At 40.6% G+C, this 27,001-nt stretch overlaps 1 protein-coding gene across 4 annotated transcripts in view; it reads right to left on the reverse strand.

Annotated features, from left to right (window-relative positions):
• The window catches only part of FGF1 (fibroblast growth factor 1), a 146,753-nt gene that overhangs the window by 15,362 nt on the left and 104,390 nt on the right, over positions 1-27,001 (reverse strand). For all 4 annotated transcript variants that reach the window (XM_043987340.1, XM_043987341.1, XM_043987339.1 and 1 more), the window contains one exon: positions 9,399-9,502. In XM_043987340.1, the coding sequence (XP_043843275.1) occupies positions 9,399-9,502 (104 nt within the window). The remainder of the gene's footprint in view (positions 1-9,398; positions 9,503-27,001) is intronic.

Consider the following 27,001-nt stretch of genomic DNA (forward strand, 5'->3'; position numbering starts at 1 on the left):
CTAGAGGACCCCAACATTCATTACCAATCTGAGATTCAGTGGTTCCAGTAACCCTGGCTCTAATATTTGCTAGCTAAGAGTCCATAGAAAAGTCATTGTTATTTCCCAGATGTAAGATTTTTTTCCCCCAAGTCTCCACAATTATTTAAGGATGGTTTGTTGAATGAGGGTTTCTAAATCTCTGATTATATAATAATATGATGATGGTGGTGGTGGTGGTGGTGGTGGTGGTGGTGGTGCTAATAAAGGAGTGTATCCTTGGGTGGACTACATGTTCCCATGATACTTGGGACCAAGAAAGAGCTTCATTTATTGGCTGAAAATTCTCAGAACTACACTTCCCAGAGGACTGTGTGAGCCATAGCACTGCAATATCACCTGGAATGTATTGAGTAGAATTTGTCCTAGTAAAGAAGGAGTTTAATAGAGAGGCTATGAGAACTTTCTGGCAGGACAGTAGGTAACCATAGGCTCCAGGTACAAGCAGGTCCAGTCTCTTTTCAAGACACAGGAAGAAATAACAACCACATCTGTATCCTCCCGGGGTGATAGCAAGGGAAAGGTTGGTGGGGAAAACAGAGACTTGGCCTAAATGTCCAGAACTTTAAATTCCCAAAAGGTCAATCCCCCAACTGCTATACTATGATTGAAAGGGAAGTTACTAAACAGAAACTGCCATAGAAACTAATCCCTAACACCCTGCCTTGAATGATATGTCATCACTCTCCTACTGTGTTGGGAAGACAGAGATTAATTTGGGAACATTTATGACCTGATTTAATTCCTTACTATTTACCTTGCATTTGGTCTTAATTAAAGGTCTTTTGCTCTGGTGTCATGAATTATTTGTCATGTTCTGGCAAAGAATAATTGATAAAAGTAATCGATAAAGACTTGGGTGGTGATTTAATAAATGCTGACCACACACACATCGAACCTTTGAAGAAACAAGGGGCCCAAGAGTTCTATGGGGAGATGAGAGTAAGAGGCCGCCTACTCCATGATAACTCAGATTTCTCTTTGAAGTTTATAAAGCATTTCCCCCCACAGCCACCCTGTGAATTAGGTCATTTATCTTATGAGGTGTGGATCTTTGGAGGCATTTCCCATAGAGGAGCCAGGCACAGTGGTACCTTGTTGAGACAATACAGGGAATTCCTGTGACTGGTTCCTAGTGACTGTTGGCTGCCACCTAATGACTGGCAACGGGGAAGAGGGTGAACTCTTATTGGAGGAGCCTCCTTTCGTGGTTCATATAAAATGCATTGGTGTAGCCTGGTCTCATTCTTTGGAACTTCTTTTTACCTTGCACCTTCTTTCAAAGTACAGCAAAGGTTGTCTAGGGGAACTTCTATCTTTGCTACCTCCATCAAGAGCAGTTGATGGCCACTTGCAGCAGAAGCAAATGAAAAGTGGTTTACATGCCTGAACATAGTCTGTGAGGAGAGATGCAAAGAGTGAGCTTTCCTAATATCATTCATGGAAGCAACTGGGGCACAGAGAGATTTCCTACAGAAACATGGCTGGAGCAGATATGCCCAAGCTTTGGGAATTACCTTGTTGGATCAAGCTCTTGAGTTTAAGAGTTTGAGACCCAGACCTTTAGAGAGAGAGATGTCCTGATGTCATGTACTCCTTGGAGAAAGAAGGAAAGAAGGACATAAGCATTTATTTAGCACCTACTACGTGCCAGGCACTGTGTCAAGCACTTTACAAACAGTACCTCATTTGTTACAACAACCCTGGAAGGTAGGTACTATTATCATCCCCATATTATAGTTGAGGAAACTAAAGTAGATAAATATTAAATAACTTGGCCATGGTCACACAGTTAGTGTCTGAAGCCATATTTGAACTCAGGTCTTCTTGACTCTGGGCACCACCAGTGTGCAAAAGCATAGTCCAAATAATACCTGTCCAGTGTCCAACTAGAAGAACAAAGCTAATGAGTTACTCAAACAATACTGTTCCAACAGAAAGGGGTTTACTTATTTGGTAGTTACACACACACACACACACACACACCCCTACCTTTCTCTTTCTCTCTCTCTCTCTCTCTCTCTCTCTCTCTCTCTCTCTCTCTCTCTCTCTATATATATATATATATATATATATATATATATATATATATATATATATACACACACACACACATATATATATACATACATACATATGTATGTGTGACCATATGCCTATACCTATACAATTTATTTATCTTAGGTAGGAAATAGAAATCACAGGAACTGTGAGACTAGAAGGGATTGAATATGACTCTAAGGGAGAGAAGATTTTGCCATGTTGTTGGAGGGTACTGCCTTGGAAGCAACCCAAACCCAAATTCAGTTCCCTTCTGGGACCTGAAGTGGGAAAAGAGCTGAAGGGTTACTTGAGGGCTTTTTGTATTTATGTCTCTTTATTTGGGGATTTCTATGAGTTGTTTTCAGGAGTTCACTAGCAAGTTTTTAAAAAATGGCTCTTCAGAAAAAAAAATGTACTCACAGCACACTTTTTTTTTTTGGTGAGACAATTGGGGTTAAGTGACTTGCCCAGGGTCACACAACTAGTAAGTGTTAAGTGTCTGAGGTCAGTTTTGAACTCAGGTCCTCCTGAATCCAGGGCCAATGCTTTATCCACTGTGCCACCTAGCTGCCCCTGAGATTCTTCTTATAGTTGTTGTGAAGTTACTCTCTTCATCTAGGTCTACCTCTTGGGCTTCTCTTAACCCATAATATATCTTCATTGCGTTTGGTGTTTTCTTTTGTCCACTCATATTGTCAGGCCAGTCCCCTCTGGCACTCCTGAATGGATTAAGTATAGGCCTTGTTTTTTCCTGCTCCTTTTGTAGGGTGTATGACCTGAATGGAGTAGCTGATACTTGCCCTCTGCCTCAATCTCTGGTTTCTGTTTTAGTCTCTTAGTGGTCCATTATAGGTGCTGATCTAGCTTTTCCTCTGTCTTTGTCTCCCTGCACTGTCCTCTAATTGGGAGTTGGTTTAATTCTCTCTTGTGACCCTGAAAGATCCTGCTGAAATATTGTAGGTCATACAGGTCTCCGGCCTCCTGAGCAGCAACCTTTGTGCTAGTGCTCAGGTACTGAGTTAATCCTGTCTCCTGCTATAGCTCCCAGTGTTCCAAAGCGTGCTCAGCCCAGTCTTGTCTCCCTGAGCAGTGAGCTAGGGAGGCTGCTTCTGTCCAGTGCTTCTATTTTGGCAGATCAGGACTGGAATATGGCTTCAGGTGCCCAATTATTAGAGCTCCCGCTGTCTTGTGACCTCCCTGTTCCGTGCACCAGCTGGCTTCAAGTCTGTTTGTGAGAGCTTGTGCTGCTGTTGCTGGCATAGCTCCTCTCCCCTCCTATACTGGCTTGAAGCTTCTTACCTGAGTGTCTTCTGGCTCCTCTGTCATGATCCCTCTCCCTGTTTGGGCTAGATTCTGATGGCTTTCTTGGTGTGACCCCCTCAACCCACTTCCACCGGCTTCTGGTTTTCCTTTTTTTGGAGTATTACAGTGGATAAAGGAACTTAATTATGTTTCTTTCTTTTTTTTCCAGAGCAACAGGGGTTAAGTGACTTACCCAGGGTCACACACCTAGTAAGTGTCAAGTGTCTGACGCTGAATTTGAACTCAGGTCTTCCTGAATCCAGGGCTGATGCTTTATCCACTGCCACTTAGCTGCCCCATATTTCCTTTTTTAAACTTTCATTTTCATTGGTCTTTCTAGGGCACTTTTCATATATTTGGGGGGAGTTCTGGGCCTCTCTTTCTTTTTCACTTTGCTATCTTAGCTGAAAGACTTCCCTCTACCCCCAATTTAAGCATTCTAAAATCTTAGCTTTTTAACTCTTGTTCTTCTCCTCCAGCCTGAACTCTTAGATGAATTGTGGTCTAAAATTCCTTTTCATTCCTACTATATCCCTGGGGCAATCTCTTCCCTCTCTGTTCTGTTACCCCATGCAAACCATGTCCCCAGTTTCCATCTTTAGGCATTCTTAGCATCTACTATGAAATGGTCTAGAGCTGCAACTCCTCTGCTCTGAATAAAGACCTTAATTTTGTTATAGATTGTTTTTTTGTTTGTTTTTTTGTTTTTTGTGGGGCAATTGGGGTTAAGTGACTTGCCCAGGGTCACACAGCTAGTAAGTGTTAAGTGTCTGTGGCCGGATTTGAACTCAGGTCCTCCTGAATCCAGGGCTGGTGCTCTATCCACTGCGCCACCTAGCTGCCCCATTATAGATTGTTTTATTAATTTTCAGGATGACAAATGATGGTATAATTAAGTAGATTAGGAATTTGTTGAGTCAATCAATAGGCATATACTAAGTACTTACTATGTGCCAAGAACTATGCTATAAGCACTGGGGATAAAAAGACAAAAGTAAAATAGTCTCTTCCCTCAAGGAATTTATAGTCTGTATAAAACAGTATTTACATAAATATATACAAAAATGAATAACAAGGTAGTTTAGTGATGGAGGGTATTAGCAGTTGGGGAGAATTAGGAAAGGCTTCATGTAGAAATTGGTCTGAGATGAATATTAAAGAAAACAAGGAATTTCCAGAGGCAGAGGAGAGGAGGGAGAATATTCAAGGCCTGGGGAGGCAGCCAATACAAAGTCATTGAGGTAGGAAATGGAATATTGTATGAAAAGATCAGCAAGTGAATCAATATGACCCAACCATAGATATGTGAAAGGGAGTAATGTATAAGAAGTCTGGAAAGGTAGGATAGGAACAGTTGTAAAGAGAGCTTTAAATGGCATGAAAGGGGATTTATATTTTTATCTCTGAGAGAATAAGAAGAGATTAGATAGACAGATAGAGAGATGGATGGATGATAGATAGATAAACAATAGAGACAGAGACAGATAGATAGATAGATGCGTTTATTAAGTGCTTACTATGTGCTAGGCCTGGTGCTCAATACTTGGAATACAAATACCAGCAAAAAGATAGTCCATACCCTCAAGGAACTTGCCTTCTAGTTGGGGAAGACAACACATAAAAGGGAGCTGAAAAGTGGAGGAGGGAGGGGAGCAGGTATAAAAGTCTGGAGAGTCAGGAGTGGATCCTGGACAGAAATGAGCATGGACAATCTCAGTATTTCCTCAAACAGAAGTTCCAGACAGGAACTCACTAATCAAACAAAGAATTATAGGGGTGGAAGCATCTCTGGGGTGAGAAGGCAGTTGGGATAGAGGAAGAAAATGGAGAATCAGGAAATTATCTGGGGGAAAAGTAAGCATGAGAAAGAAACCATTAAAGTTCATTGGTCAAGGATAGAGGTGACATGGTCATATCTGTGCCTAAGGAATATGAATTTAATAGCTAGATTAAAGATAAATACAAATACAAGAAAACCAATTAGACGATTACTGTAAATGTCTAGGCAAGAGGTGGTTAGGACCTGGCTTGTATGCTTATAATGGGGGGTGGGGGGAATAGATGTGAGTGATATTGAAAAGGTTGAAATTAATAAGACTTATCAATTGATTGAATAGGAGAGTAAGAATTAAAAGTTAAGAATATCCAGAATTGTGAATGGGGGTCACTGGAAGAACAATGTTGCCCTTGACAGAAATAGGAAGTAGGAAGGAAGAGTAAGTTTAGGGAGAAAGATAATGAGTCTAATTTCTTTTTTTTTTTTTTTTAGTGAGGCAATTGGGGTTAAGTGACTTGCCCGGGGTCACACAGCTAGTAAGTGTTAAGTGTCTGAGGTCGGATTTGAACTCAGGTACTCCTGACTCCAGGGCCAGTGCTCTATCCACTGAGCCACCTAGCTGCCCCCCGAGTCTAATTTTTAATATGCTGAGCTTGATAAGCCTATGCCACATCCAAGTAAAAAGGAATACTTAACACACTGTGCTCCCTGGCTGCTTAATGCAAGCTTAGTCTTTTTAAAGATAGAAATGGTGTCCAAAGCTAGGGAGGTCATAGTCCAGATGTATTCTGTTCCAGTTAGACACTACCTGGAATATCATGTTCAGTTTTAACAATCAAATTTTTCAGAAGGCTATTGATAAACCAGAAAAATATCCAAAAGAAGGCATTCAAGATGGTGAAAGGCTTTGATATTATTCTTATGAAGACTGGTTGAAAGAATTAGGAATGTTTAACCTAAAGAGATTTGGGTACAGGGCAGACAACTGTCCTTTAGTATGCTTCCATAATTAGACTTGTTTTGCTTGGCCTCAAGGGGTAGAATTAGAAACAATGGGCACAATTTTCTTAACATGAGAGCTATCCAAAAGTGGAATGTATTCTCGCAAGAGCTATTCTCCCTCATTGAAGATTTTCTTTTCTTTTCTTCTTTTTTCGGGGCAATGAGGGTTAAGTGACTTGCCCAGAGTCACACAGCTAGGAAGTGTCAAGTGTCTGAGGCCAGATTTGAACTCAGGTCCTCCTGAATCCAGGGCAGGTGCTTTATCCACTGCGCCACCTAACTGCCCCAGAGATTTTCAATCTGAGATTGGATGGTTTAAAGTATGCTGAAGAGTGGCTTCTTACTTAGGTATGGGTTGGACTAGGTAGCCTCGGAGTTCCCTTCCATCTCTGACATTGTATTATTTTGCTTTTCTGTGAACTATAGGAGAGGAAAGGGGAGAGAAGCAAGGGTAGATACAGAGGGAAATGTAGGTGATATTAAAATTAAAATGTAATTAAAAAACAAAATATGGGGGCAGCTAGGTGGCGCAGTGGATAGAGCACCAGCCCTGGAATCAGGAGTACCTGAGTTCAAGTCCGGCCTCAGACACTTAACACTTACTAGCTGTGTGACCCTGGGCAAGTCACTTAACCCCAAATGCCTCACTAAAAAAAAAAAATATGTCAATAAAACATTTAAAAGAGAGGACCATATCTAGAATAAGAAGGGAAGTTATTGAATGGTAGGGGCAGGAGGGGAGGGTTTATACATCAAATATCTCCAATAAGGCTGTGATAGCCAAGATATAAAAGTAATTAATACAGATATAGAACAAGAGGAGTCATTCCCCAATGAAAACATAGCCAAAGGATATGGAAAAAAAAACTTCTCTAAAGAACCATAAACTATTAATAGCCATCTGAAAGATGGCTGCCATAATAAGAGAAATGCACATTAAAAACAATTCTAGGGATGGCTAGGTAGGTGGTGCAGTGGATAAAGCACCAGCCCTGGATTCAGGAGGACCTGAGTTCAAATTCGGCCTCAGACACTTGACACTTACTAGCTGTGTGACCCTGGGCAAGTCACTTAACCCTTATTGCCCTGCAAAAAAAGAAAAAGAAAAAGAAAAAGAAAAAAAAACCCAATTCTAGGGGCAGCTAGGTGTCTCAGTGGATAGAGTACCAGCCCTGGATTCAGGAGGACCTGAGTTAAAATCCGGCCACAGACACTTAACACTTACTAGCTGTGTGACCCTGGGCAAGTCACTTAAACCCCAATTGCCTCACACACACACACACACACACACACACACACACACACACACACACAGAATATATAAAAACAATTCTAAGGTTGCATCCAGAAAATTGACAAAAATTACAAGAGATGGAGACAGTGTTGGGGTGGGGTGAAGTGCTGTGGAAAGACAGCCACACTAATACACTCTTGGTAGAATTCTTATTTTAGAAAGCAATTTGGAATTGTGCCTAAGAAGTGACTACATCTATACCCTTTGATCCAGAGATCCTACTTCTGTGAAAATACACCCAAGGAGGTCAAAATCAGGAAGAAAGGTCTCACATAGACCAAAATAGTCATAATAGCTTTTTTTTTTTTGGCATAGCAGCAAAGAACTGGAAACAAGGTGGCTGCCTATTGGTTGGAGAATGGTTAAACAACTTGCAGTACTTGAAAGTAATGAACTATGTGCCATATGAAACAATGAATATAAAATATTCACATTTCAAAATATGGAATAATAATGATAGATAACATTTTTATAGCACTTACTATGTGCCAGGCATTGTGCTAAGCATTTTACAATTATCTCATTTGATACTCACAACCCTGGGAGGTAGGTGCTTTTATTATCCCCATTTTACAAATGAGGAAACTGAGGCAAATAAAGGTTAAGTGACTTGCCCAGGGTCATAGAGCCAGTAAGAGTCTGAGGCTCAGGGGCAGCTAGGTGGCGCAGTGGATAGAGCACTGGCCCTGGAGTCAGGAGGACCTGAGTTCCAATCCAGCCTCAGACACTTGACCCCCAAGACCCCCCCCCCAAAAAGAGTCTGAGGCTGGATTGGAACTCAGGTTTTCCTGACTCCAGGCCAGGTGTTCTATCTACTAGACAACCTGATAGAGAATGCAGTAAGCAAAACCAGGAAAACTATTGTTACACAATAACTGCAACAATGTAAATGGAAAGAATAACACCTCCCCCAAACTGAACAGTATTATTATAATGATTATGAAACTTGGTCCTGGAGAAGGGCTGAGAAAAAGCCCCTCTCTCTTTTCTTCATAGGGGAAGTGAGGACTATGGGTGTAGAATATTATATATGTTGTCAGACTTGATTGATATGTCAGTTGGTTTTAGATGATGAGCCCTGGACTAGGAGTTAGGAAGACCTATCTTCAAATTCTGCCTCAGATACATATTAGCAACATGACTATGGGCAAGACAACCTTTTTCCAACTCAGTTTTCTCATCTGTAAAATGGGAATAATAATAACAATGCCTACCTCAAAGGTCATCGTATTAAATGAGATAGTATATATGAAGTGCTTAGTAAATCTTAAAGCACTACATAAATGTTAGCTATTATTATTATTATTATTAAAATAAATGTTCACCCCACTGCCCACTTTTCCTTTTTGGTGGGTTTTTTGTTTGTTTGTTTTTTGGTATAGGGTATGACTTGCTTTGTTAGGGGAAAGAGAGATATATTCAGAAATAAAGATGATGTAAAAATAGGATGTATCAATAACAATTTCTAAAAACAAAGAATAAGGGCAGTGTTAAAAGTTCAATGTGTGGCCTACAGGCTGATAGTAAAATAGTTATCTATCTTGGATCTTGAAATTTACACATGCAGAAAAGTTTAAAAGGCACATTGCATAGGGAAATAGCAACCCTACAGACAGGACAAAATCCTCCAAAAGTGCCTGTAGAGTTAGTTGGATCATGCCCCACAATAGGGTGACTGGTTAACCCCAACAAAAGCTTCCATCAATGTTTCCTCTTCCAGATGTGCATGATAATATAGTTCGGTGTTTTGAGACAGTTCTGCAAGCTCTTTACTTTTTTTAAACCTAAAATAAAGCAGGGTGGGGGGTGGGTGGGAATCCAATTGGAAAAATAACAAACAGAGACTAATTGTTGCTTCTGTGTTACATTACTCAATACTACAAGCTCTCTGGAAACCTCAAAACTTCCCTGTGTCTGGTACCGCGTAAACCTCATACTTACTGAGCCGTATAAAAGTCCATCGGTGTCCATAGCCAAATACTGGCCAGACTCAGTGCTCTTTATATACACCTCACCCACGCTTTCCGCGCTTAGTTGCAGTTGAACTGAAATAAAAATAAAACAAGAAAAGTAAATAAACACCTAGCTGTTACAGATATGGCCAAGCAGCAGAGACGGTGAGCCACGGAAAATTAGACTCATTCATATCCCAAAACCCTTGAGGATGAGACCCAAAATAATAAAAACATCGAAATACTACCTCTTTTTCTTCCCCCTCCAAAGAAAGCTGTCTTAGGGAATTAACAAATGATTCTACACTGATCCAGAAATCTATGTATGCTGTTTAGCAAGAAGATACTGAGCTTCACAGTGTTACTTTCCCGTGGTCTCCTCTCCTTTCCTCCTTCCCCACCCCCAAACCTTGTATAATGAAAAGGTTGGGAGAAATGGCCTTTCAATGCTGGCATTCTGATTTCTATGCTCTAAGGTCCCTGCCAGCTCTGACATTCTGTGTTCTAAAGGTCCCTTTCAGTGCTGACATTGTTGTGTTCTATGTTCTAAGGAGCATGCCTTCCAGCTCTGACATTCCATGTTCTAAGGTCCCTTCCAATACTGACATTTTGTGTTCTATGTTCTAAAAGACGTCCCTTCTAGCTCTGATATGCTGTGGTCTAAGGTCCCTTCCAGCTCTAATATTCTATATTCTAAGGTCCCTTCCAGTGCTGACATTCTGTGTTCTATGTTCCAAATTTTCTTCCAGAGCTGACATTCCATGTTCTATGTTCCAAATTCTCTTCCAGAGCTGACATTCTGTGTTCTGTGTTCTAAGATCCTCTCCAGCCTAGAAACAACATGAAAGGAACCACATTAACCCTTATTGGACCCCATGACCCAGATACACATAGGATTTAGAGCCCAGCAAAAGAATTGTGGCCCAGACAGGTTCTGCTCTGATCAGAAAGTATTTTATCTTTCCATAGCTAGTGTCCTCTAGGTGTGGGATGGGACATGGGGGTGGAAGGAGAGACTTTGATTCAACCATTTTTTGAAAAATCCGAAGTTATTTTTTCTCTAAACAGAAGGGGGCCCCTGCAAAACAGTATGGGTCTCTGTATGTGGGACACAGGGAAACTACCCATCATGTGGTTTGGCTAAACCATAGTGTGTACAGCTACCTGGCTCTCATACAGGCGGGAGGGAAATGTCTGAGTGGGAACATGAAGCAGTTACTTGGGAGTTCTTCTCGGCTTAAAAATGATGCTTCAGTTTGTGTCAATAGATTACCCCAAGGACAGGTATTGGGCGCTAGGTGGCTTTGTGTGCCACAGGTACTGCTGCATCCTTCTTGACTCACAGTAAGCATTCAATACATGTCTGCTGAATGAATATGCCCAAGAACCCACGGGAAGGAGGTTCTTGGGAGTTTTGCATGCAAAGACCTACATTGAAATCAAACCCTAGGCTTTCCAACCTCCTGTTTTACTGATTTTTCCTTAATAAAACATGGAGTAAGCACAATTGCCTGCAGTGTGCTTGATTAAAATAAGACCTGTAATGATTGGAATGACGCCACCTACTGGAGACTTGCTGTGGGAAAGCTCCACCATGAGGAAAATGCCTCAGAGGCATTGTGGCTTTTCCTTGGCATCAGGAAATGACGTTTGCTCATGGGTGCTGTCTATCAAGGCTACCAGCCAATCAACTTGAGGAGCCTCCTATGGTCTGGGAGGAGACAGGAAGGAGGAAAGGGAGCCTGCGCAGAGAGCGCTGGGCCTTTTGGGTTCCTGACTTGATGGTGGTGGCGGCAGAGGACTTCACAGGAAATTTGAGGAAAGGTAGGAATGCCAGGCTGTTAGAATTCTGTTCTCAATCTTTTTCTTTCTATTTTCCAATAAACCCTTAAAAACCTAAACTCGCTTTATCAGTGATTTTTAGTCAGTTTCCCCCAAACTGGGGGAACAGATTAGAATCCACATTTAGAATCTTAAATTACACAGACCTTAACTTTTTTTTAAATAGACCTCTTGTTTTGGGTGTTGCTCTATCTCATTGCCTAGGTGACAAGACAACGTGGCAGAGGCTATGTGACAGTGACAGATCTATAATCTGAAGTTTCCCTTATCCTTTGTCAAGGATGTGCTAGAGCCAGCTCATATTGGGAGCTGATTGTTAAATGTTCAATGTAAACATATACACCTTGGAATTTGGCTAATGCTAGAAATGAGAGCTTGATTTATTTTGTTGTTTGTCTAGACTTAACAAAGTAGTGGAGAAAATATTAATAGGGCAGATTTAACTTTAAAATGTGATTAAGGAGCAGCTAGGTGGCGCAGTGGATAGAGCACCAGCCCTGGATTCAAGAGGACCAGAGTTCAAATCCAACCTCAGACACTTGACACTTACTAGCTGTGTGACCCTGGGCAAGTCACTTAACCCCCATTGCCTCACCAAAAAAAAATGTGGGTTAAGATTAAACTTAAAACTCTTTTTTTCAAAAGTTGCATATGTGTGTGTTTTCCAGAGAACTAGCTGTTAAACATTTACCAGCACTAAGAAAGATTTTTAAAAGGTAAAGGAGGCAGCTAGGTGGCACAGAGGATAGCCTGCCAGGCTTGGTCTCCAGTATCTTTGCCAAGAAAACCCCAAATGGGGTCATGAAGAGTTGGCTACAACTGAAAAAATGGCAGCCCAACAACAAGGATGATTTTTTTAAAAGGAAAATATTTGAAACTCCCTTATCCCCTAGGAAGGCTTGTAGTTAGGCCCCTTACCAGGACTTAGGTCTCTTACTTGAGTTTTTCTTTGGTCACTGGAAGTTAAAAAGTTCATTGAAGGGGCAGCTGGGTGGCGCAGTGGATAGAGCACCGGCCCTGGAGTCAGGAGTACCTGAGTTCAAATCCGGCCTCAGGCACTTAACACTTACTAGCTGTGTGACCCTGGGCAAGTCACTTAACCCCAATTGCCTCACTAAAAAAAAAAAAAAAGTTCATTGAAAGGAATCATGAGTCCATTTTCTCCTTAGGGTATTATCCTAGATTTGGAGCTAGAAGGGGCATTGGTGGTACAATCCCATCATTTTACAGATGAGGAAAGTAAGGCCCCAGAGAGATTGTGATTTGCCCAAAGTCACACAGGTAGCAAATGGCCGATCTGGGATGTGAACTTCTTTGGGCCCTGATCCAACATCTTTCCACAGCACCTCTGCTTCATCAACCTGGTATGTTCTATTAGGGCAGGGAGAACAAAATACCTCCTTGACGTTGTTAGACAAACATGTCATAAGATGAAATTAGTCTTAAGCAGGGCATATCCTTTGAGTTGTATGGCCTGTAGTGGGGAGGAATAGATATGTTGCCTGGCCACTTTGTGACCAAGAGAAAACATTGACCATATGGCCAGTGCAGGGAAAAGGTGTAGTCTGCACCCATGGTGTAGAGTAGAGAGCCAAGGAAGTATGGGATAGTGACTAGAGCAAAGGATTTGGAATCTGAAGACCTATCTCTCCCACTTAGTAGCTATGTAATTGTGGCTTGATCATTTCGTCCCTTTGGGCCTCAGTTTCCTTATATGTAAAATGAGAGAGATGCAATCTCTTGCCCACTAAGTTGGTAAAAATAGCAAATAATAAATGTGTCACAAAAATAAGTGAAATTTAATGGCTGAGTGACTTTATGTGAGCCATTTAATTTCCACAAGCCTGTTTCCTCATCTGTAAAGTGGAGACAATAATACCTACAACATCTGTCTCACAGAGTTGCTGTGAGGGTCAAATGAAATAATATATGTATTTTAGAAACTTTGAAGTGCTACATTTATGCCAATTATTATTATTGTTGTTGTATAAATAGCTTACCTAGGCAGCAAAGTGGCACAGTGGATATAGCACAAAGTCTGGAATTAAAAAGACCCTACTCCCTGAGTTCCAATCTAGTCTCACAATGGTTATGTGACCCTGGGCAAGTCACTTAACCATCATTACCCCACAAAACAAACAAACAAAGATCAACGGGAATTCAAAAGGGGAACAGATCCTCGCAGAAAGATTTCATAGAGCACCCAGAGTTTACTATTGACATGGGCTTAGGATAAGTCAGAAGCAGTCCTCTTTCCCCCATGACACTATCTTATGACAAACCACTGGTCACACAGGTCTGAGCCACTTTAGAGGAAGAGCTGTCCCCACTATCCTGGGGGCCATGACTTATTTCCCTGTTGTCCCAGGGCAGACAGAAGTTGACTCAGTCATTTCCAGTATCTTTTGGGACAATGTGAACATCTCAGGGAGAAGGAAAAGAGAGATTTGGGGTCTGCTAAGCACATGATTCAGCGCCCAGACGTGAGCTCTTCCACCAGGGTTATTCCACTGGCCAATGTTCCCTTAAGGAGTTCCCTCTGTAAATATTGTTTCTTCAGGATATCCAAGTTTAATAGCTCATTTTCACTGGGTTCCTTTCTGGCAAAAGTTTCCAAACATATATCCTTCAGCAGGCCTGGCTGGCAGCAGCGAGTGACACCCAGTCTGCGCTGTTCATGTTAGCTAACCATGTTTCCTTCCTTTTAGCATGACTGGATCCAGGTTTCCAAGCTTACATCCTTCTGAGCCTCTGGTAAGGAAGAGTGGTCAGGAATGAAAAGGGAGTGTGATGTGGAAAGGGGCCAGAGGACCTAGGGAGGGGGGGAAAGTTTTTCCAATTCCTTGACTTAAAAAGCTATAATTTGGGAGACGCCATAGTATACTGGAGTACTGGCTTTGTGGTCAGGGGACCTGGGTTCAAATCCCAGGTCTGCCACTTACTCCCTGTGTGGGCTGGGGCTAGTTACTACAATGGCCTTAGGTTTCTCTTCTGTAAAGTGAGGAATTGGGCTCAGGGACTTGTTAGGAGCCTGCCTTGCTCAGAATCTATTACACTAATGAACATGACCAAGAGGGAAGGTAAAGGGAGTTTCATTCTGAGCTGCTACTAAGTCTGTAACCTCTTGTTGTTTTAAAAATCAGTCTTTACACCCAAACTTTCACTCAGCTAGGTATTGTAGGGGCACAGGGAAGGAGAAGATCAGTAGATGCATTCCACCTTGTTTCATTCCCTCTCTGTACTTCTGACTGGAAAAATTGGAAGCCTGGGGATCACAATTTGGGGGGTAGGGAGGATAAGTTACTCTTTCCTTAGGTAAATGGAACATAGATCTTTTAGGCCTTATGGATGAGGTGGGTCAGGAGAGGCAGCGAATGTAACCAGGGGTTCAGAGCCCACTTGCATAAGCTTTAAAATACTCCAGTCTCAGAAGTCAGTGATTTTTGCCAAGCAAGACAACAAACTCGCTTGAGCCCTAGAGTGCTCACTCTGCCCCTCTCTGAAGTGGGAGTCGCTGGTCTCCTAGTCTACTGGAGGTCTGGTAACACTTCCCAAAAGCTTCCTTCATACAACTTTTGGTAACCCTGTAAAATTAAGTGGAGGAGAATGGATGATGTCTGTCACCACCTACTAGACAGGAAGTCCTGCCTGAATTCAACTTGATTCAATTCAGTTCAATTTTACAAACATTTATTAAGTACCTATTAGTGCCATATTCTATGCTGGGCCCCAGGAATACAAAGATTAAAACCAGCTCCTGCCCTCAAGGAACTGACATTCAACTGGGGGAAATATTTATATTCAAATTAATAAATACATATATATGTACATATATACATGCATATATCTATAAATGAATACTAGATAATTGTTGGTGGAATGAAGAAATTAGAGAAGAACTGTCACACTAACAACTGGGGAAATCAGAAAAGACCTCTTGTAGGATATGTGGTGAACCTTCTTAAACTGTAGTTTGAAACCCCATATGGGGTCACATAACTGAACTTGTGGGTTGTGAAAAATTTGACTACAGCAAAAGGTTATATATACCTATTTTATATACCTAACTACCTGGGGTCCCATAAAAAATTCTTGGGTGAAAAAGGGTCACAAGTGGAAAAAGTTTAAGAAGCCCAGGGATATGGCACTTGGATTCAAGAAGGCAGAGTTGAGGAGCAGCTAGGTGGCGCAGTGGATAGAGCACCAGCCCTGGAGTCAGGAGAACCGGAGTTCAAATCTGGCCTCAGACACTTAACACCTACTAGCTGTGTGACCCTGGGCAAGTCACTTAACCCCAATTGCCTCACCAAAAAAAAAAAAAAGAAGAAGAAGAAGAAGGCAGAGTTGAGGAAGGACAGCCTTCCAGGTGTGTAGCACTCATTCTGGGCTAACTCTACCAATTACAACTCCCACAAGCAGATTGGATCCCTATAGATTAGTTAAACTACTTTTTCCTTCAACATTCTAGGGATAACTATTAGGGATGGTTTCAAGTATGATTGATCATGAGCCTCTACCAAGTGTATTCCTCATTAACAATTAATCAGCCAAACTTAATTAGCTTTTTTTTTTTTGGTGGGGCAACGAGGGTTAAGTGACTTGCCTAGCCGGATTTGAACTCAGGTCTTTCTGAATACTGGGCCGGTGCTTTATCCACTGCACCACCTAGCTGCCCCCTAGCTTTTAAAAGCAATACAAAATATCTTCTCTAAACCAGAGGCACACTCTCCTACAAGTACATACAGAATCCAGGGGAAAGTGGGCTCAAGCTTAGAAATACCCCTTTGCCATGTGTGCTTTCTAAGCTTGAGCCCACTTTCCCCTGGATTCTGTATGTACTTGTAGGTGGATGGAAGTCACTTGATTCCTTTGTGGATCCCTTATAAAGTTTCCTGAAGTTTGAGTAGCTCTTTGATGAACTCTCTTCCTGATCCTGAACAATTTACCATGTTTCTTGTTTGCTCTGATTGCCAATGCAGGCCCTACACCAGCTGCTGCTGTTCTGGGGACACTGCTATAGGATGACAATAGGAAATCCAAATCTTCTGACCTTTTAAAATTCACACAGTCATCCTTTGGTGGGGGAAAAAAGGGAGACCGAGATTTCCTTCTCACCCCGCCCCCAAACAGTCCTCTCTTAGGGACTTGGCTGGAGTTGCTTCACCATGAAACTGACCTAATTTTGGAATGCCAGGTTCCCAAATGACTTTGTGTTTTAACCAAGCCCCATAGGGTATGACTGATTTTTCTTTACCCAGCTATAAGACGCTCCCTTTATGGCTTCATCTGTTTCCACTCAATTAGTATCTAGTTCATTCTTTTGATGGATTGATTTTATAACTCAAAGAGGTGTTCTGATAAAAATATCAAAGCATAGAGAATTGATAATTATGTTCATTGGAGTTGAGTCCACTGGGGGTATCCCTTTTACACAGGCCACAAAGACATGGAGGTAAGAGATGGAATGTCCCATAAGGGGAACCCCAAGTAAGCTAGTTGGCTAGAATGCAGAGTGTGTGATGAGGAGTAACATATAGCCAGCCTGGAAAGGTAGACTGGAGCCAGACTGTGAAGGGTTTAAAAGGCAGACGGAGGAGAAAACTTGCCTTTATAGCTGCTATGAATTGGCTCCTTTTTCATCATTAAATCACAGAGAGATTTAAACTGAGCTATTGCCCAGACTCATGTAGATCATATCTCTAGGTTGAACTGGAAATAAATACGGAAGGAGGGCAGATGTGACTATATCCCCATCTGGAATCATAGTGTCAGCTTGAGAGTAAGCTCAAATATTTTTAAATACTTAGAAAAAGCAGACATTTAAAGATCTATCTATGGATGGATGTACATGTATGGGTGTAGATGTACATGTATTTTCTTTTTCTCCCATGTCTGGAATAATCTCTCCCCTCCATGCTGACTACTGACCTCCCTGGCTTCCTTTAAGTCCCAACTAAAATCCCACCTTCCACAGAAAGACTTCCCTAACACCTCTTAATTCCAGTGTTTCCCTCTCTTATTTCCTATTTATCTTATATATAGCTTGCTTTGGATGTATTTGTCTGCATGCTGTCTCTCCCATTAGATTTTAAGTACTTCAAGGGACCCTCTTCTGCCTCTTTTTATATCCCCAGCATTTAGCACAGTGTCTTGTGAATAGTAAGCACTTAATAAATCTGTTTAATTTAATTAAATGTGTTTTATATTTATTGTATATACATATATACATACATATGTGTGTTTATATGTGTTCTATGTATATGTGTGTGTGTATGTGTGTTAGGGTAGATGACTTCAAAATCTTCTCCCAACTCTATATTTTTGAGCTCCAAAAGGGCATATGATCCTATTAGAGGCAGTTAGATGGCATAATGGATAGAGCACTGGGCTCAGAGTTAAGTAGACATGAATTCAAATCCTACTTCAGACACTTACTACCTGTGTGACCCTAGGCACATCATTTTGTCTGCCTCAGTTTCTCAACTGTAAAATGGGGATAATAATAGTTTCTACCTCACAGGATCATTGTGTGGATCAGATGAGATCATATTTGTAAAGCACCTAGCACAATGTCTGACGCATAGTAGGTGCTTAATAAATGCTTGTTCTGTTCCATTACTTTTCATTCCCTTTCCTCGTAGGATCCTATGACTTTAGCCATAGAGACTCGGTTGAATTTTGCCTTAGTTTCTAAGGGGAAAAGCATTAAAGAGCTGAGCCTCCTGAACTGGCCCCTGGCCCTGAAGAACCAAGTTAAGGAACCTCTGAGGTATGACATCCTGTTTCAGAGCACCAAGCCATCATAGCATCTTCCTGTTCGGCCCCAGGAATATTTTTTAATAAGGTTACAACTGGTGCACAGAGCAGGAAAAAAAAAAATGTGGTGAGAGGTCTCCTGCTTCCGCAGAGCCTTTAATGCCTCGGAGTTTGCTTTTCCACCTTCATTCCCTGAACAGGGGCCGAACAAAATTACGTGCCCAGTTTATTCTGGGTCGGAGACTTCCCGTCCCTTGCCATGTTTACCCGGAGTGAAGTCATCTTCATTGAGTCCACTGTGAGGTTGTTTTGTGTCAATGGCATTTATAATTAAAATGTGGACACAAATTGGGCTTCATGAAGGAAAAGAAAAAGGAGGAGAGGGGCAGAAAGTTTGGGAAAAAACTTTCAGTGGTTTTATTTTTTATATATACATGAAAAAGACTGTTCTTAGACGATAGAAAGCTGTCTGTCTCCTCCTTCAGGAGCTGGACAAGGCTGCTCGGAAAAGTTTGGTGTATTCCAGCAGATGTATAACTGAAAAGTGTTTGGCTAAAAAGGTCTCCCTCCTCTATACAATCAATTACCTGGCATAATACTTCCTTTGGCAGAGCACATGGCTGAAGTTAGAACCTGTCAGGCCTTTGCTCTCTGAAAGGAGTTCTGGCCTGCCTGGGATCCTGCCTGAGATCCTGCTTTCCTTTCCATCACGAGGCGTCCTCCTCATCTTTGTTTGTCATCTGAAAAATCAATTCACTTCTCTTTCATCTCTGATTGATAAGGGCAAAAATGTTTCTTTTCTACAAGGGATCTCAGAGCTTTAAACCACAGAATACTGAAACAAACCCAAGAAAGCAGCAAGATGGAATAGTAAAGATAGAACTGGCCTTGGAATCAGGAAAACCCGAACTGATGCCCTGCTTCTAAACCCTACAAGCTGTGTGACCGTGACCCAGGGCAAGTCACCTAATCTCTTGATGTCTCAGACACTTCTAAAATTACAGATTACAGATAAATTATCTATCTGCATGGATAGAGGGTATTTCCACACTAGAAGGTCCCAACAAAACACAGGAAGATTAATGGGAGCATTCCGCATTTCATAAAAGGATTCAACAGAAGATTCTGACAAAAGACTCACAGAACAAACAGGAACTCACTAGATGCAGAAGGGAGCCTTTCTTATTGTGTTTGAACCCATCTCATAGGAGAATAAATTTAGAGTAAGAAGGAAGCTCACAGGTTGGTGGGTCCAATTCCCTCATTTTACAGAAGAGGAAAATGAAGCCCAGAAAGGGGAAGGGATTTGCCTAGAGTCACACAGCAGAGCCAAGATTGAGTCTAAATCCTGACTCCGAATCCAGCACTCTCTCCACTGTACCATATTGCTACCTGTTAAATGGTCCAGACATCCAGAGAGGTATCTAGTTCATTTAAAATATGATTCCTTTTTTCCTAATTTATCTATTATTTGTTTGTTTTTAATTTATGAAGTAAAACAAGCATGATTATCTTTTAAAATATTTGATCGATGTGTAACTTTTCAGGAACAGATCTATTGTACACAAGGAAACATAGCAGGAATAGTCAGTAAAAGTATCTATACTGTTTTCCACGAAACTTAGACACAGTATAGGAAACACTGTGGAAAGAACAGTGCTTTTTGAGTCAGAAGACCTTGGTTAAAATGGCCCCTGAGACTCAGTTTCCTCATATTTAAAATGAGGAGGTTGCACCGGGATAAACTCTAAAGTCCCTTCCAGCTCTAAATGTATGATAATGAGATCTGTTGAAATAGGATAATACTTCAGCCCTTTCTTCTACATCTGTGGGTTTCAATTAATTTTGTGAGTCTTTAGTTATCATCGTTGACTGAGGAATTCCTCTTGAGGAATAAACCATTGTTTCCCTTAGCGGGTCAGGGAAGTCCAGAGAAACAGAATGGAACACAGAGAACCTCTTTGCCTTTCCCCAGAGTCATAACCGAGGTAGGGGTAACTGAGATTTTTGCCCCAGCCTTCCAATATCTATGGTTTCTTCTTGGAAATCCTCTGGTCCATGTGGCACAATCATTGCTGCTTCTTCATTAAGGTCTAGGCCACCAGCCCTTACATCTCCAGAGTCCTATCACTATGGTGCCTCTCCTCTAAGGCCCATCTGTCCTCATTGCATAGTCTCATTATTGTGACCAGAACCAATTCAATTGATTGGAGTTGGGGGGAATGGAATGATGCTGAGGACTACCTGCTCCCATAAGATAAGTGAATATATCTTACCTATTTGAGAGGGTAGTACCTAAGCTTCCCATTACCCATAGTCCTATTAATAGTAAGTTTTCTAGTGTTTGACTGAGGAATTAAATTGTCACTTGTTTAATTAATATTGTGACATCTTCTGCTGGAAAGTGGGCCCGACTAGTGTCTAGTTTGTAAACTAGAATGAGTGCATTAGAGATTAGTTAGAAGTCATTTTAGAAGTTTCAGAAGCCACAGAAACCTGAAGGGAATGAGATATAGAGGCAGCTAAGTGATGCAGTAGATAGAGTTCTGGGCTTAAAGTCAGAAGGACCTGAGTTCAAATCCTGCTTCAGACACGTACAAGCAGTATGACCTTGGGCAAGTCATCCTCTGTTTGTTTGTTTTGGTTTCCTTATCTGGGTTGTTGTGAAGGCCAAATGAGATATTTGTAAAGCACTTAGCACAGTGTCTACTATATAGTAGATACTATATAAATAATAAGAGAGATGTTTTCTTTCTAGTAAGGGGAAGAACAATTTACCCTATGACTCCAACCATCGTTCTCTCTAACTTCCTTGTCTAAACCACTCCTCACAATAACTAGGGGTGCCCACCTATTAAGGAATGACTAAACAAATGTCCTCTGTGACTGGAATGTACTCCTTTCCTACCTGTACCTCTTGGAACCCCTACTTCTTTTCAAGGCACTGCCCAAGTACCATTTCCTTGAAAAGTCTTTTCCTAATTCCCCTAGTTGCCAACACCACTTCCTTAGAAATCACTTTGCATTCTTAAAATATTTATGCAATCCTTCACAAAGTCCTCTGCCACTGCTTCATCATGGTATGGAGATAATTCTCAAAGGCTATGTCAGTTAAGTGGCAGGGTCTATCATGCTGCCAAAACTTCAAATATAACCCCATTAATTGACAACCTGTTTTCTCTTATTCATTTTTATTTATTTTATTTTTAATTCATAGAATTAAAAAAGCATTTCCATAACATAGTATAATAAAAAGATGATTGCACATGAAACTGCAAATCTATTATGTACAACTTACTATTCCTTTTAAATATGTAATAATGTTATTATGTAAATTTTTTCTTTTATTTCTTCCCTCCCCCATAATCTGTTTTCCAAAGGCCTACCTAGTGAATTATAGAAAGGTACATAGCTAGTAAGTTGGCCACCTGGTGGTGATTTTTTTTTTTTTGGCCTTGTTGATTTTTTAAACAAAGAAAAACTTAAAATGGTCTTCCATATTGTGTGGGTTTATTCCACTTCTACTCTAATACCAGCAGTGGGGAAAAGGAAGTTTAAACCAAAACCAAATTTTAATTTGACTGTTGGTACTCTAAATGTAAAGTCATTGTTCAGTAACCAGCAAGTGAACATATTTCTGGAGGAACAGATTCATATCAATCTTGACATTCTTGCTATAAAGGAAACCAGAAGAAAGAAGAGTGTTGTAACTAAAGGATTATTCACAGGTGCTCCTTGTAAAGGCAAAGAAAGGAACTGTTGAAATTAGTTCTATCATATGCACAGAAGCAAGAAGAAACATTATTTATTGTAATATCTGGGTCATCATGTTCTAATGATAGTATTTACAAAAAGGCTTCCATGAAAATAATTGTAGCTTACATAACAACATGGGTTATTAAGGATGAAGAAATTCTGTGAAGAATTTGATATGACCCTTCAATCAATGTCTTCTCTGATTCCTGGTGACTTAAATGAAAAGGTGGGAAAAGGTGTGAGGGTGGGGAGAAATATACAAGAAAGCATTGTTCAAGAAGAGTGAAAAGGTTTAGAGACTTGTAGATTATATAGAAGTCTCGTGCCTTTGTATCGTGAATAATTCTTCAAAAATGAGATTCATAGGTATATGGATATGGTGACATATCAGTATAAAGCACAAAATAGAAAGGTTTAATAAATGGGAAAAGTCCTGTTATTCATGTGGGAGTTATCCATGAGTCATCTGACTATGAACAGTCAGGCTACCAACTTTTCAGAGCTAAGATTGGAATTTAAAAAAAAACATTAATGAGAAAAAGATAGAATATATAATTGAAATGACTCAACTCTGAATTATTTTAACAAGTCATTGAAAATCCAAAATGGACAATGGATGAGAGAAATGACAATGACACCAACTATAGTAATTTCATCTGAAAAGTTTAACCAATATAAATTAATTGCCACAACAAGGAGACCAAAAGAGCCCAGAAATCACCTTATTCAACAAACATCTGCCTTCCTTGACAAATGGAGAGAGGCAGCTGCCAAAGGCAACACTAGGTTAGAAAATAAGCTCATTTATAAAATTATACAAAGAAAGATAATGGATGACTATGAGCAGTATTGTGTCATAAAAGAGAGAGAAGCAGTTAAAACTCTTTTAAAGAGGGGCAGCTAGGTGGCGCAGTGGATAGAGCACCGGCCCTGGAGTCAGGAGTACCTGAGTTCAAATTCGGCCTCAGACACTTAACACTTACTAGCTTGTGTGACCCTGGGCAAGTCACTTAACCCCAATTGCCTCACTTAAAAAACAAACAAACCAAAAACTCTTTTAAGGAAAGTTTGTCAAGATACCCACAGGAGCAAAATCACACTAAAGATATTCAAGGATGAAAATAAGAGGACTGCAAAAAGAAGAAAGATGAAAATGATTTGCAAAAGAAACATTTTAATAAACTTTTATCTATCAAAGATGGTGGAACCACCACCCTAACATCACAATTCCAGATATGCTAATAAAGGAGGTAGAAATGACACTAAGAACAAAGACAGGAAAAGAAACAGAGGCAGTCAGTACTGGAGACAATATGATTGTGAAGGCATCGAGGGACTGACATACAAGTTATACACTGGGGGATAGGAAGATATCAAAGACATTAAGAAAATATCTGGGGGCAGCTAGATGGTACAGTGGATAGAGCACCGGCCCTGGATTCAGGAGGACCTGAGTTCAAATTTGGCCTCAGACACTTAACAATTACTGGCTGTGTGACCCTGGGCAAGTCACTTAACCCCAATTGCCTCACACACACACACACACACAAAGAAGAAGAAGAAAATATCTGGAACTTCATTAATACTAAAAAGGGTGGCCAATGTAACATCAGTAACTACTGACCTATATGTCTGCCCTTCCACCCTATACTAAATCTTTATGAGTCATTTATACATGAATTAAAGGAATACTCAATGAGGATATTGCTATGGAGGAAGAAGGTTTTTGCAAGCAATATTCAACAGTAGACTGTGTCTTTACTATTTCACAATTAATGGAAAGATGTAAAAATAGAAGATCTCATTATGCTTATTATTTTTTACTATGAAAAACATTTGATTTGGCAGAACAAAACACAGATTTATTGTTTTGTTTTGTTTACAACAAGTTGTCTTTCATTTCTTAATCAAGATTATTCAAGATACTTTGGATGATATAACAACAGAAAAAAAAAGGAAAGTGAGTGGTGGGTGTGGTGGCTGCAAAATACAAACAAGGAGGAACTCTAAAGAGCAGGAGCAAAGGATGTCATGAAGAAAGTGTATGATAAGAATAAAAGATCTGTTGAACACATAGAAAGAGTGACGGTTGACAGGTAGACAGCCAGAGTAGTCCACTGGTACCACTACGATGTCAGGAGTGGGAAAGGAAGGCTTCTTGTGTATTGGGGAATTCCTTGTTGCCAACTTTTGGGAAGACAAGAGTCAGCAAGAGTTGTGGTTTGCATTATTAGAAGGAACTCCTGAATTGATGAGATCACAGATTAATTTGAGTATTGAATGCTTGAGCATTTATTTTGTATATATAATGCCATTTACTTATTGGTGGAGATATTTATCCCCCCGTAGAATGTAAGATCTTTGAGGTTAAGGACTCCCTCATTTTTATACTTTTATCTCCAACTCCTAGCATAGCACCTGGCACACTATTGGTGCTTAATAAATGCTCGTTGATCAATTCAATGATGGATTGATTCTCAAACCATTTGAAATAGACTGAACAATTGATGGTATTACTCCCCCCCCAAAAAAGGCAATCGAGAGGATATTAATAATTACTGACCCATATCCCTGCCTCCTTTATAAAATCCTTATGAGAACAATTTAGGTACCCATCAAAGGCCCACATTACTTTGAGAAATATATGAGAAGAAAACAAGCAAGGTTTAATGGGTAATTTTCTACAGCAGGCCACTTAATCATGGAATGCAATATCCCCAAATAAATAAAATTGAAGGTGATTCAAAAGGGTAATAGAAAAACATATGGTGGGTGTAATCAGGGTTGCAACATATGCTCCTCGAGCCCAAGAAGCATGGTACAGTGGAAAAAGTCCTGGCTTTATGAGGACCTGCAACATTCCCATCTTTGATATCTGCTACTTGTGTTACCTTGGAAAAGGCACTCATCCCCTTGGGGCCTTAACTGAAACATATGAAAAATGAGAGATCTCTGAAGGTCCTTCTAGCTCTATACCTATAACCCTTTGATGAGTGGCATAGAAGATATCCAGGAAATATCTGCTGAGTGCATTAGTCTTGTGGTCAGAGCAACGGATAATAGATATCCAACTGAAATGTCAAAAGGCCTAGAGGAATGTTGTCTATGATGGCTTTATGGAAGATGATGGAAGGATGAGCAGGTATGGATGGGTTATCATCTACACCATTATAGAGAATATCAACATCAATTAATCCATCAACCAAGTATTCATTAAGGATCGACTAGGTGCCACACACTCTGCTAAGTACTGGGGTTATAAAGATAAAAAAGGAAACAATCCCTCCTCACAAAGAGCCAAAGTGCTAATGGAGGAGACAAACATATATGTGTTAATAAAAGTAACATAAATATGAAGTAAATACAAATATTTACAAAGTAGGAAAACACAAAGCAGTTTAGGAGGTAAGGCACTCGCATTTGCGGGGAGAATCAGGAAAGGCTTCATGCAGAAAAATGGTGCTTGAAATGTGTGAAATCTTTTTTATTTTCTTTTTAACCCTGCTAACTTCTTATAAAGTACCTTCAGACCCAAGGGATTTATGAATCAAGGCACCATTACCAATAAAGTATCAGGCCGCTAATCAAGGTCAAACGAATGGCCAAGAAATGTTAGCCTCTGCTATTCTTGTGGGACTGTGCTCAACACAACCATTCATAGATTTTTAGAGCTGGCTGTGAACGTAGAAGTCAATGAGTCCAATAATTTACAGATGAGGAAACTGAGGCTTAGAAAGGATAAGCAATTTTCCCTTGGTCACAGAATTAGTAAGTTTTGGGTGGGATTGGAACCCAGGTCTTCCTGCTTCCAAGCCCAACACACTATCCACTCTGATGGTTAACAATGGTGGGTTGGTTAACAATGACTGTACAATTCCCTAAAAATAATTAATCCCTCTCTCAACTAGGAGTTAGGGGCAGCTGGGTGGCACAGAGGATAGAGCTCCAGGTCTGGAGTCAGGAAGACTCATCTCCCTGGGTTCAAATCTGGCCTCAAACACTTACTAGCTGTGTGACCTTGGGCAAGTCACTTCACCCTGTTTGCCTTAGTTTCCTCATCTGTAAAATGAGCTGGAGAAGGAACTAGAGAACTACTCCAGTATCTCTGTCAAGAAAACTCCAAATGGGAATGACAAAAATTTGTACACAACTGAAATTTCTGAATAACAACAAAAACTATGAGTTCACATTTGGGAGGGGTTATACTAATTTGCTCTTGTGCCACTGGGGCCAACAATACACTTTCCTTGGGGGAGGTGGGGGGAGACAGGAAGCAGCTGAACCTCAGAGTGGGAGGTGTTGAAATATATGTGACCATGGGTTCTTACCTACCTGACCCACTTCATGCTCATTTCTGTTCTCATACCTCATCCTAGACCCATGTTGAGTGAAAAAAAAGTTTGGCCTCTGCTATCATTAGCAAAATAACTTGATGGACAAGCAGTGAATGGTAAGGTGTCATGAGAGAATTTATGCCCAAGTGTTGTCAGAGGGGTAGCAGAGCCATTTACTGAATTTAGCTCAGATCATAGAATTAAGGACCACAGATATATAACCAGAAGGGACATTGGAGATAACTTAGTCCAGTCCTTTGAAAGATGAGGAAACTGAAACCCAAAGAAGATAAGGCATTTTCCCAGAATCCCATGCACAGGCAAGTTCATGTTAGGAAATGTTTAACAAACAGCTTGGGGAGGTGGGAGCATTTCTGCACACACACACACACACACACACACACACACACACACACACACACACACACAAGTTTAATGGTATGATTAGCCCTTAAATCTAGACAATCATCAAAACAATAAATCAAGCCCTGATTTTTCAGTAAATACCAATTTCTCCATTTCTAAGGTGTAAGTGCTCACAATGAACATTTAACATTAGGCTGACTCCAGCCTACCCCAAGAACAGGGATTTAAGCACAGATGCTTTGCTTCCAGAATCCAGTGCTCTTTCCACTGTATCCTACTGGTAAATGGCAATTTAGAACTGGAAGTGGCCTTGGAAAACATCTAGTCTGATTCTCTCCTTTGACAACATCCCCAGACTAGACATAGATTGAGGGATGACAGAATAGCCCCAGAACTGAACCAGTATCCATCAAATGATAAAGGCCCTAAAGGAAGGCCTCCAATGCACAGGCCTTCAGCATGCCTAGAGATAGTCCCTAGTATTAGGAAATACCACAAATATTATCTTGGATCGAATTATGGAAAGCTGAGGTTTGCA

This window comes from Dromiciops gliroides, chromosome 2 (genome assembly GCF_019393635.1).
Source record: "Dromiciops gliroides isolate mDroGli1 chromosome 2, mDroGli1.pri, whole genome shotgun sequence".
NCBI lineage: Eukaryota > Metazoa > Chordata > Mammalia > Microbiotheria > Microbiotheriidae > Dromiciops > Dromiciops gliroides.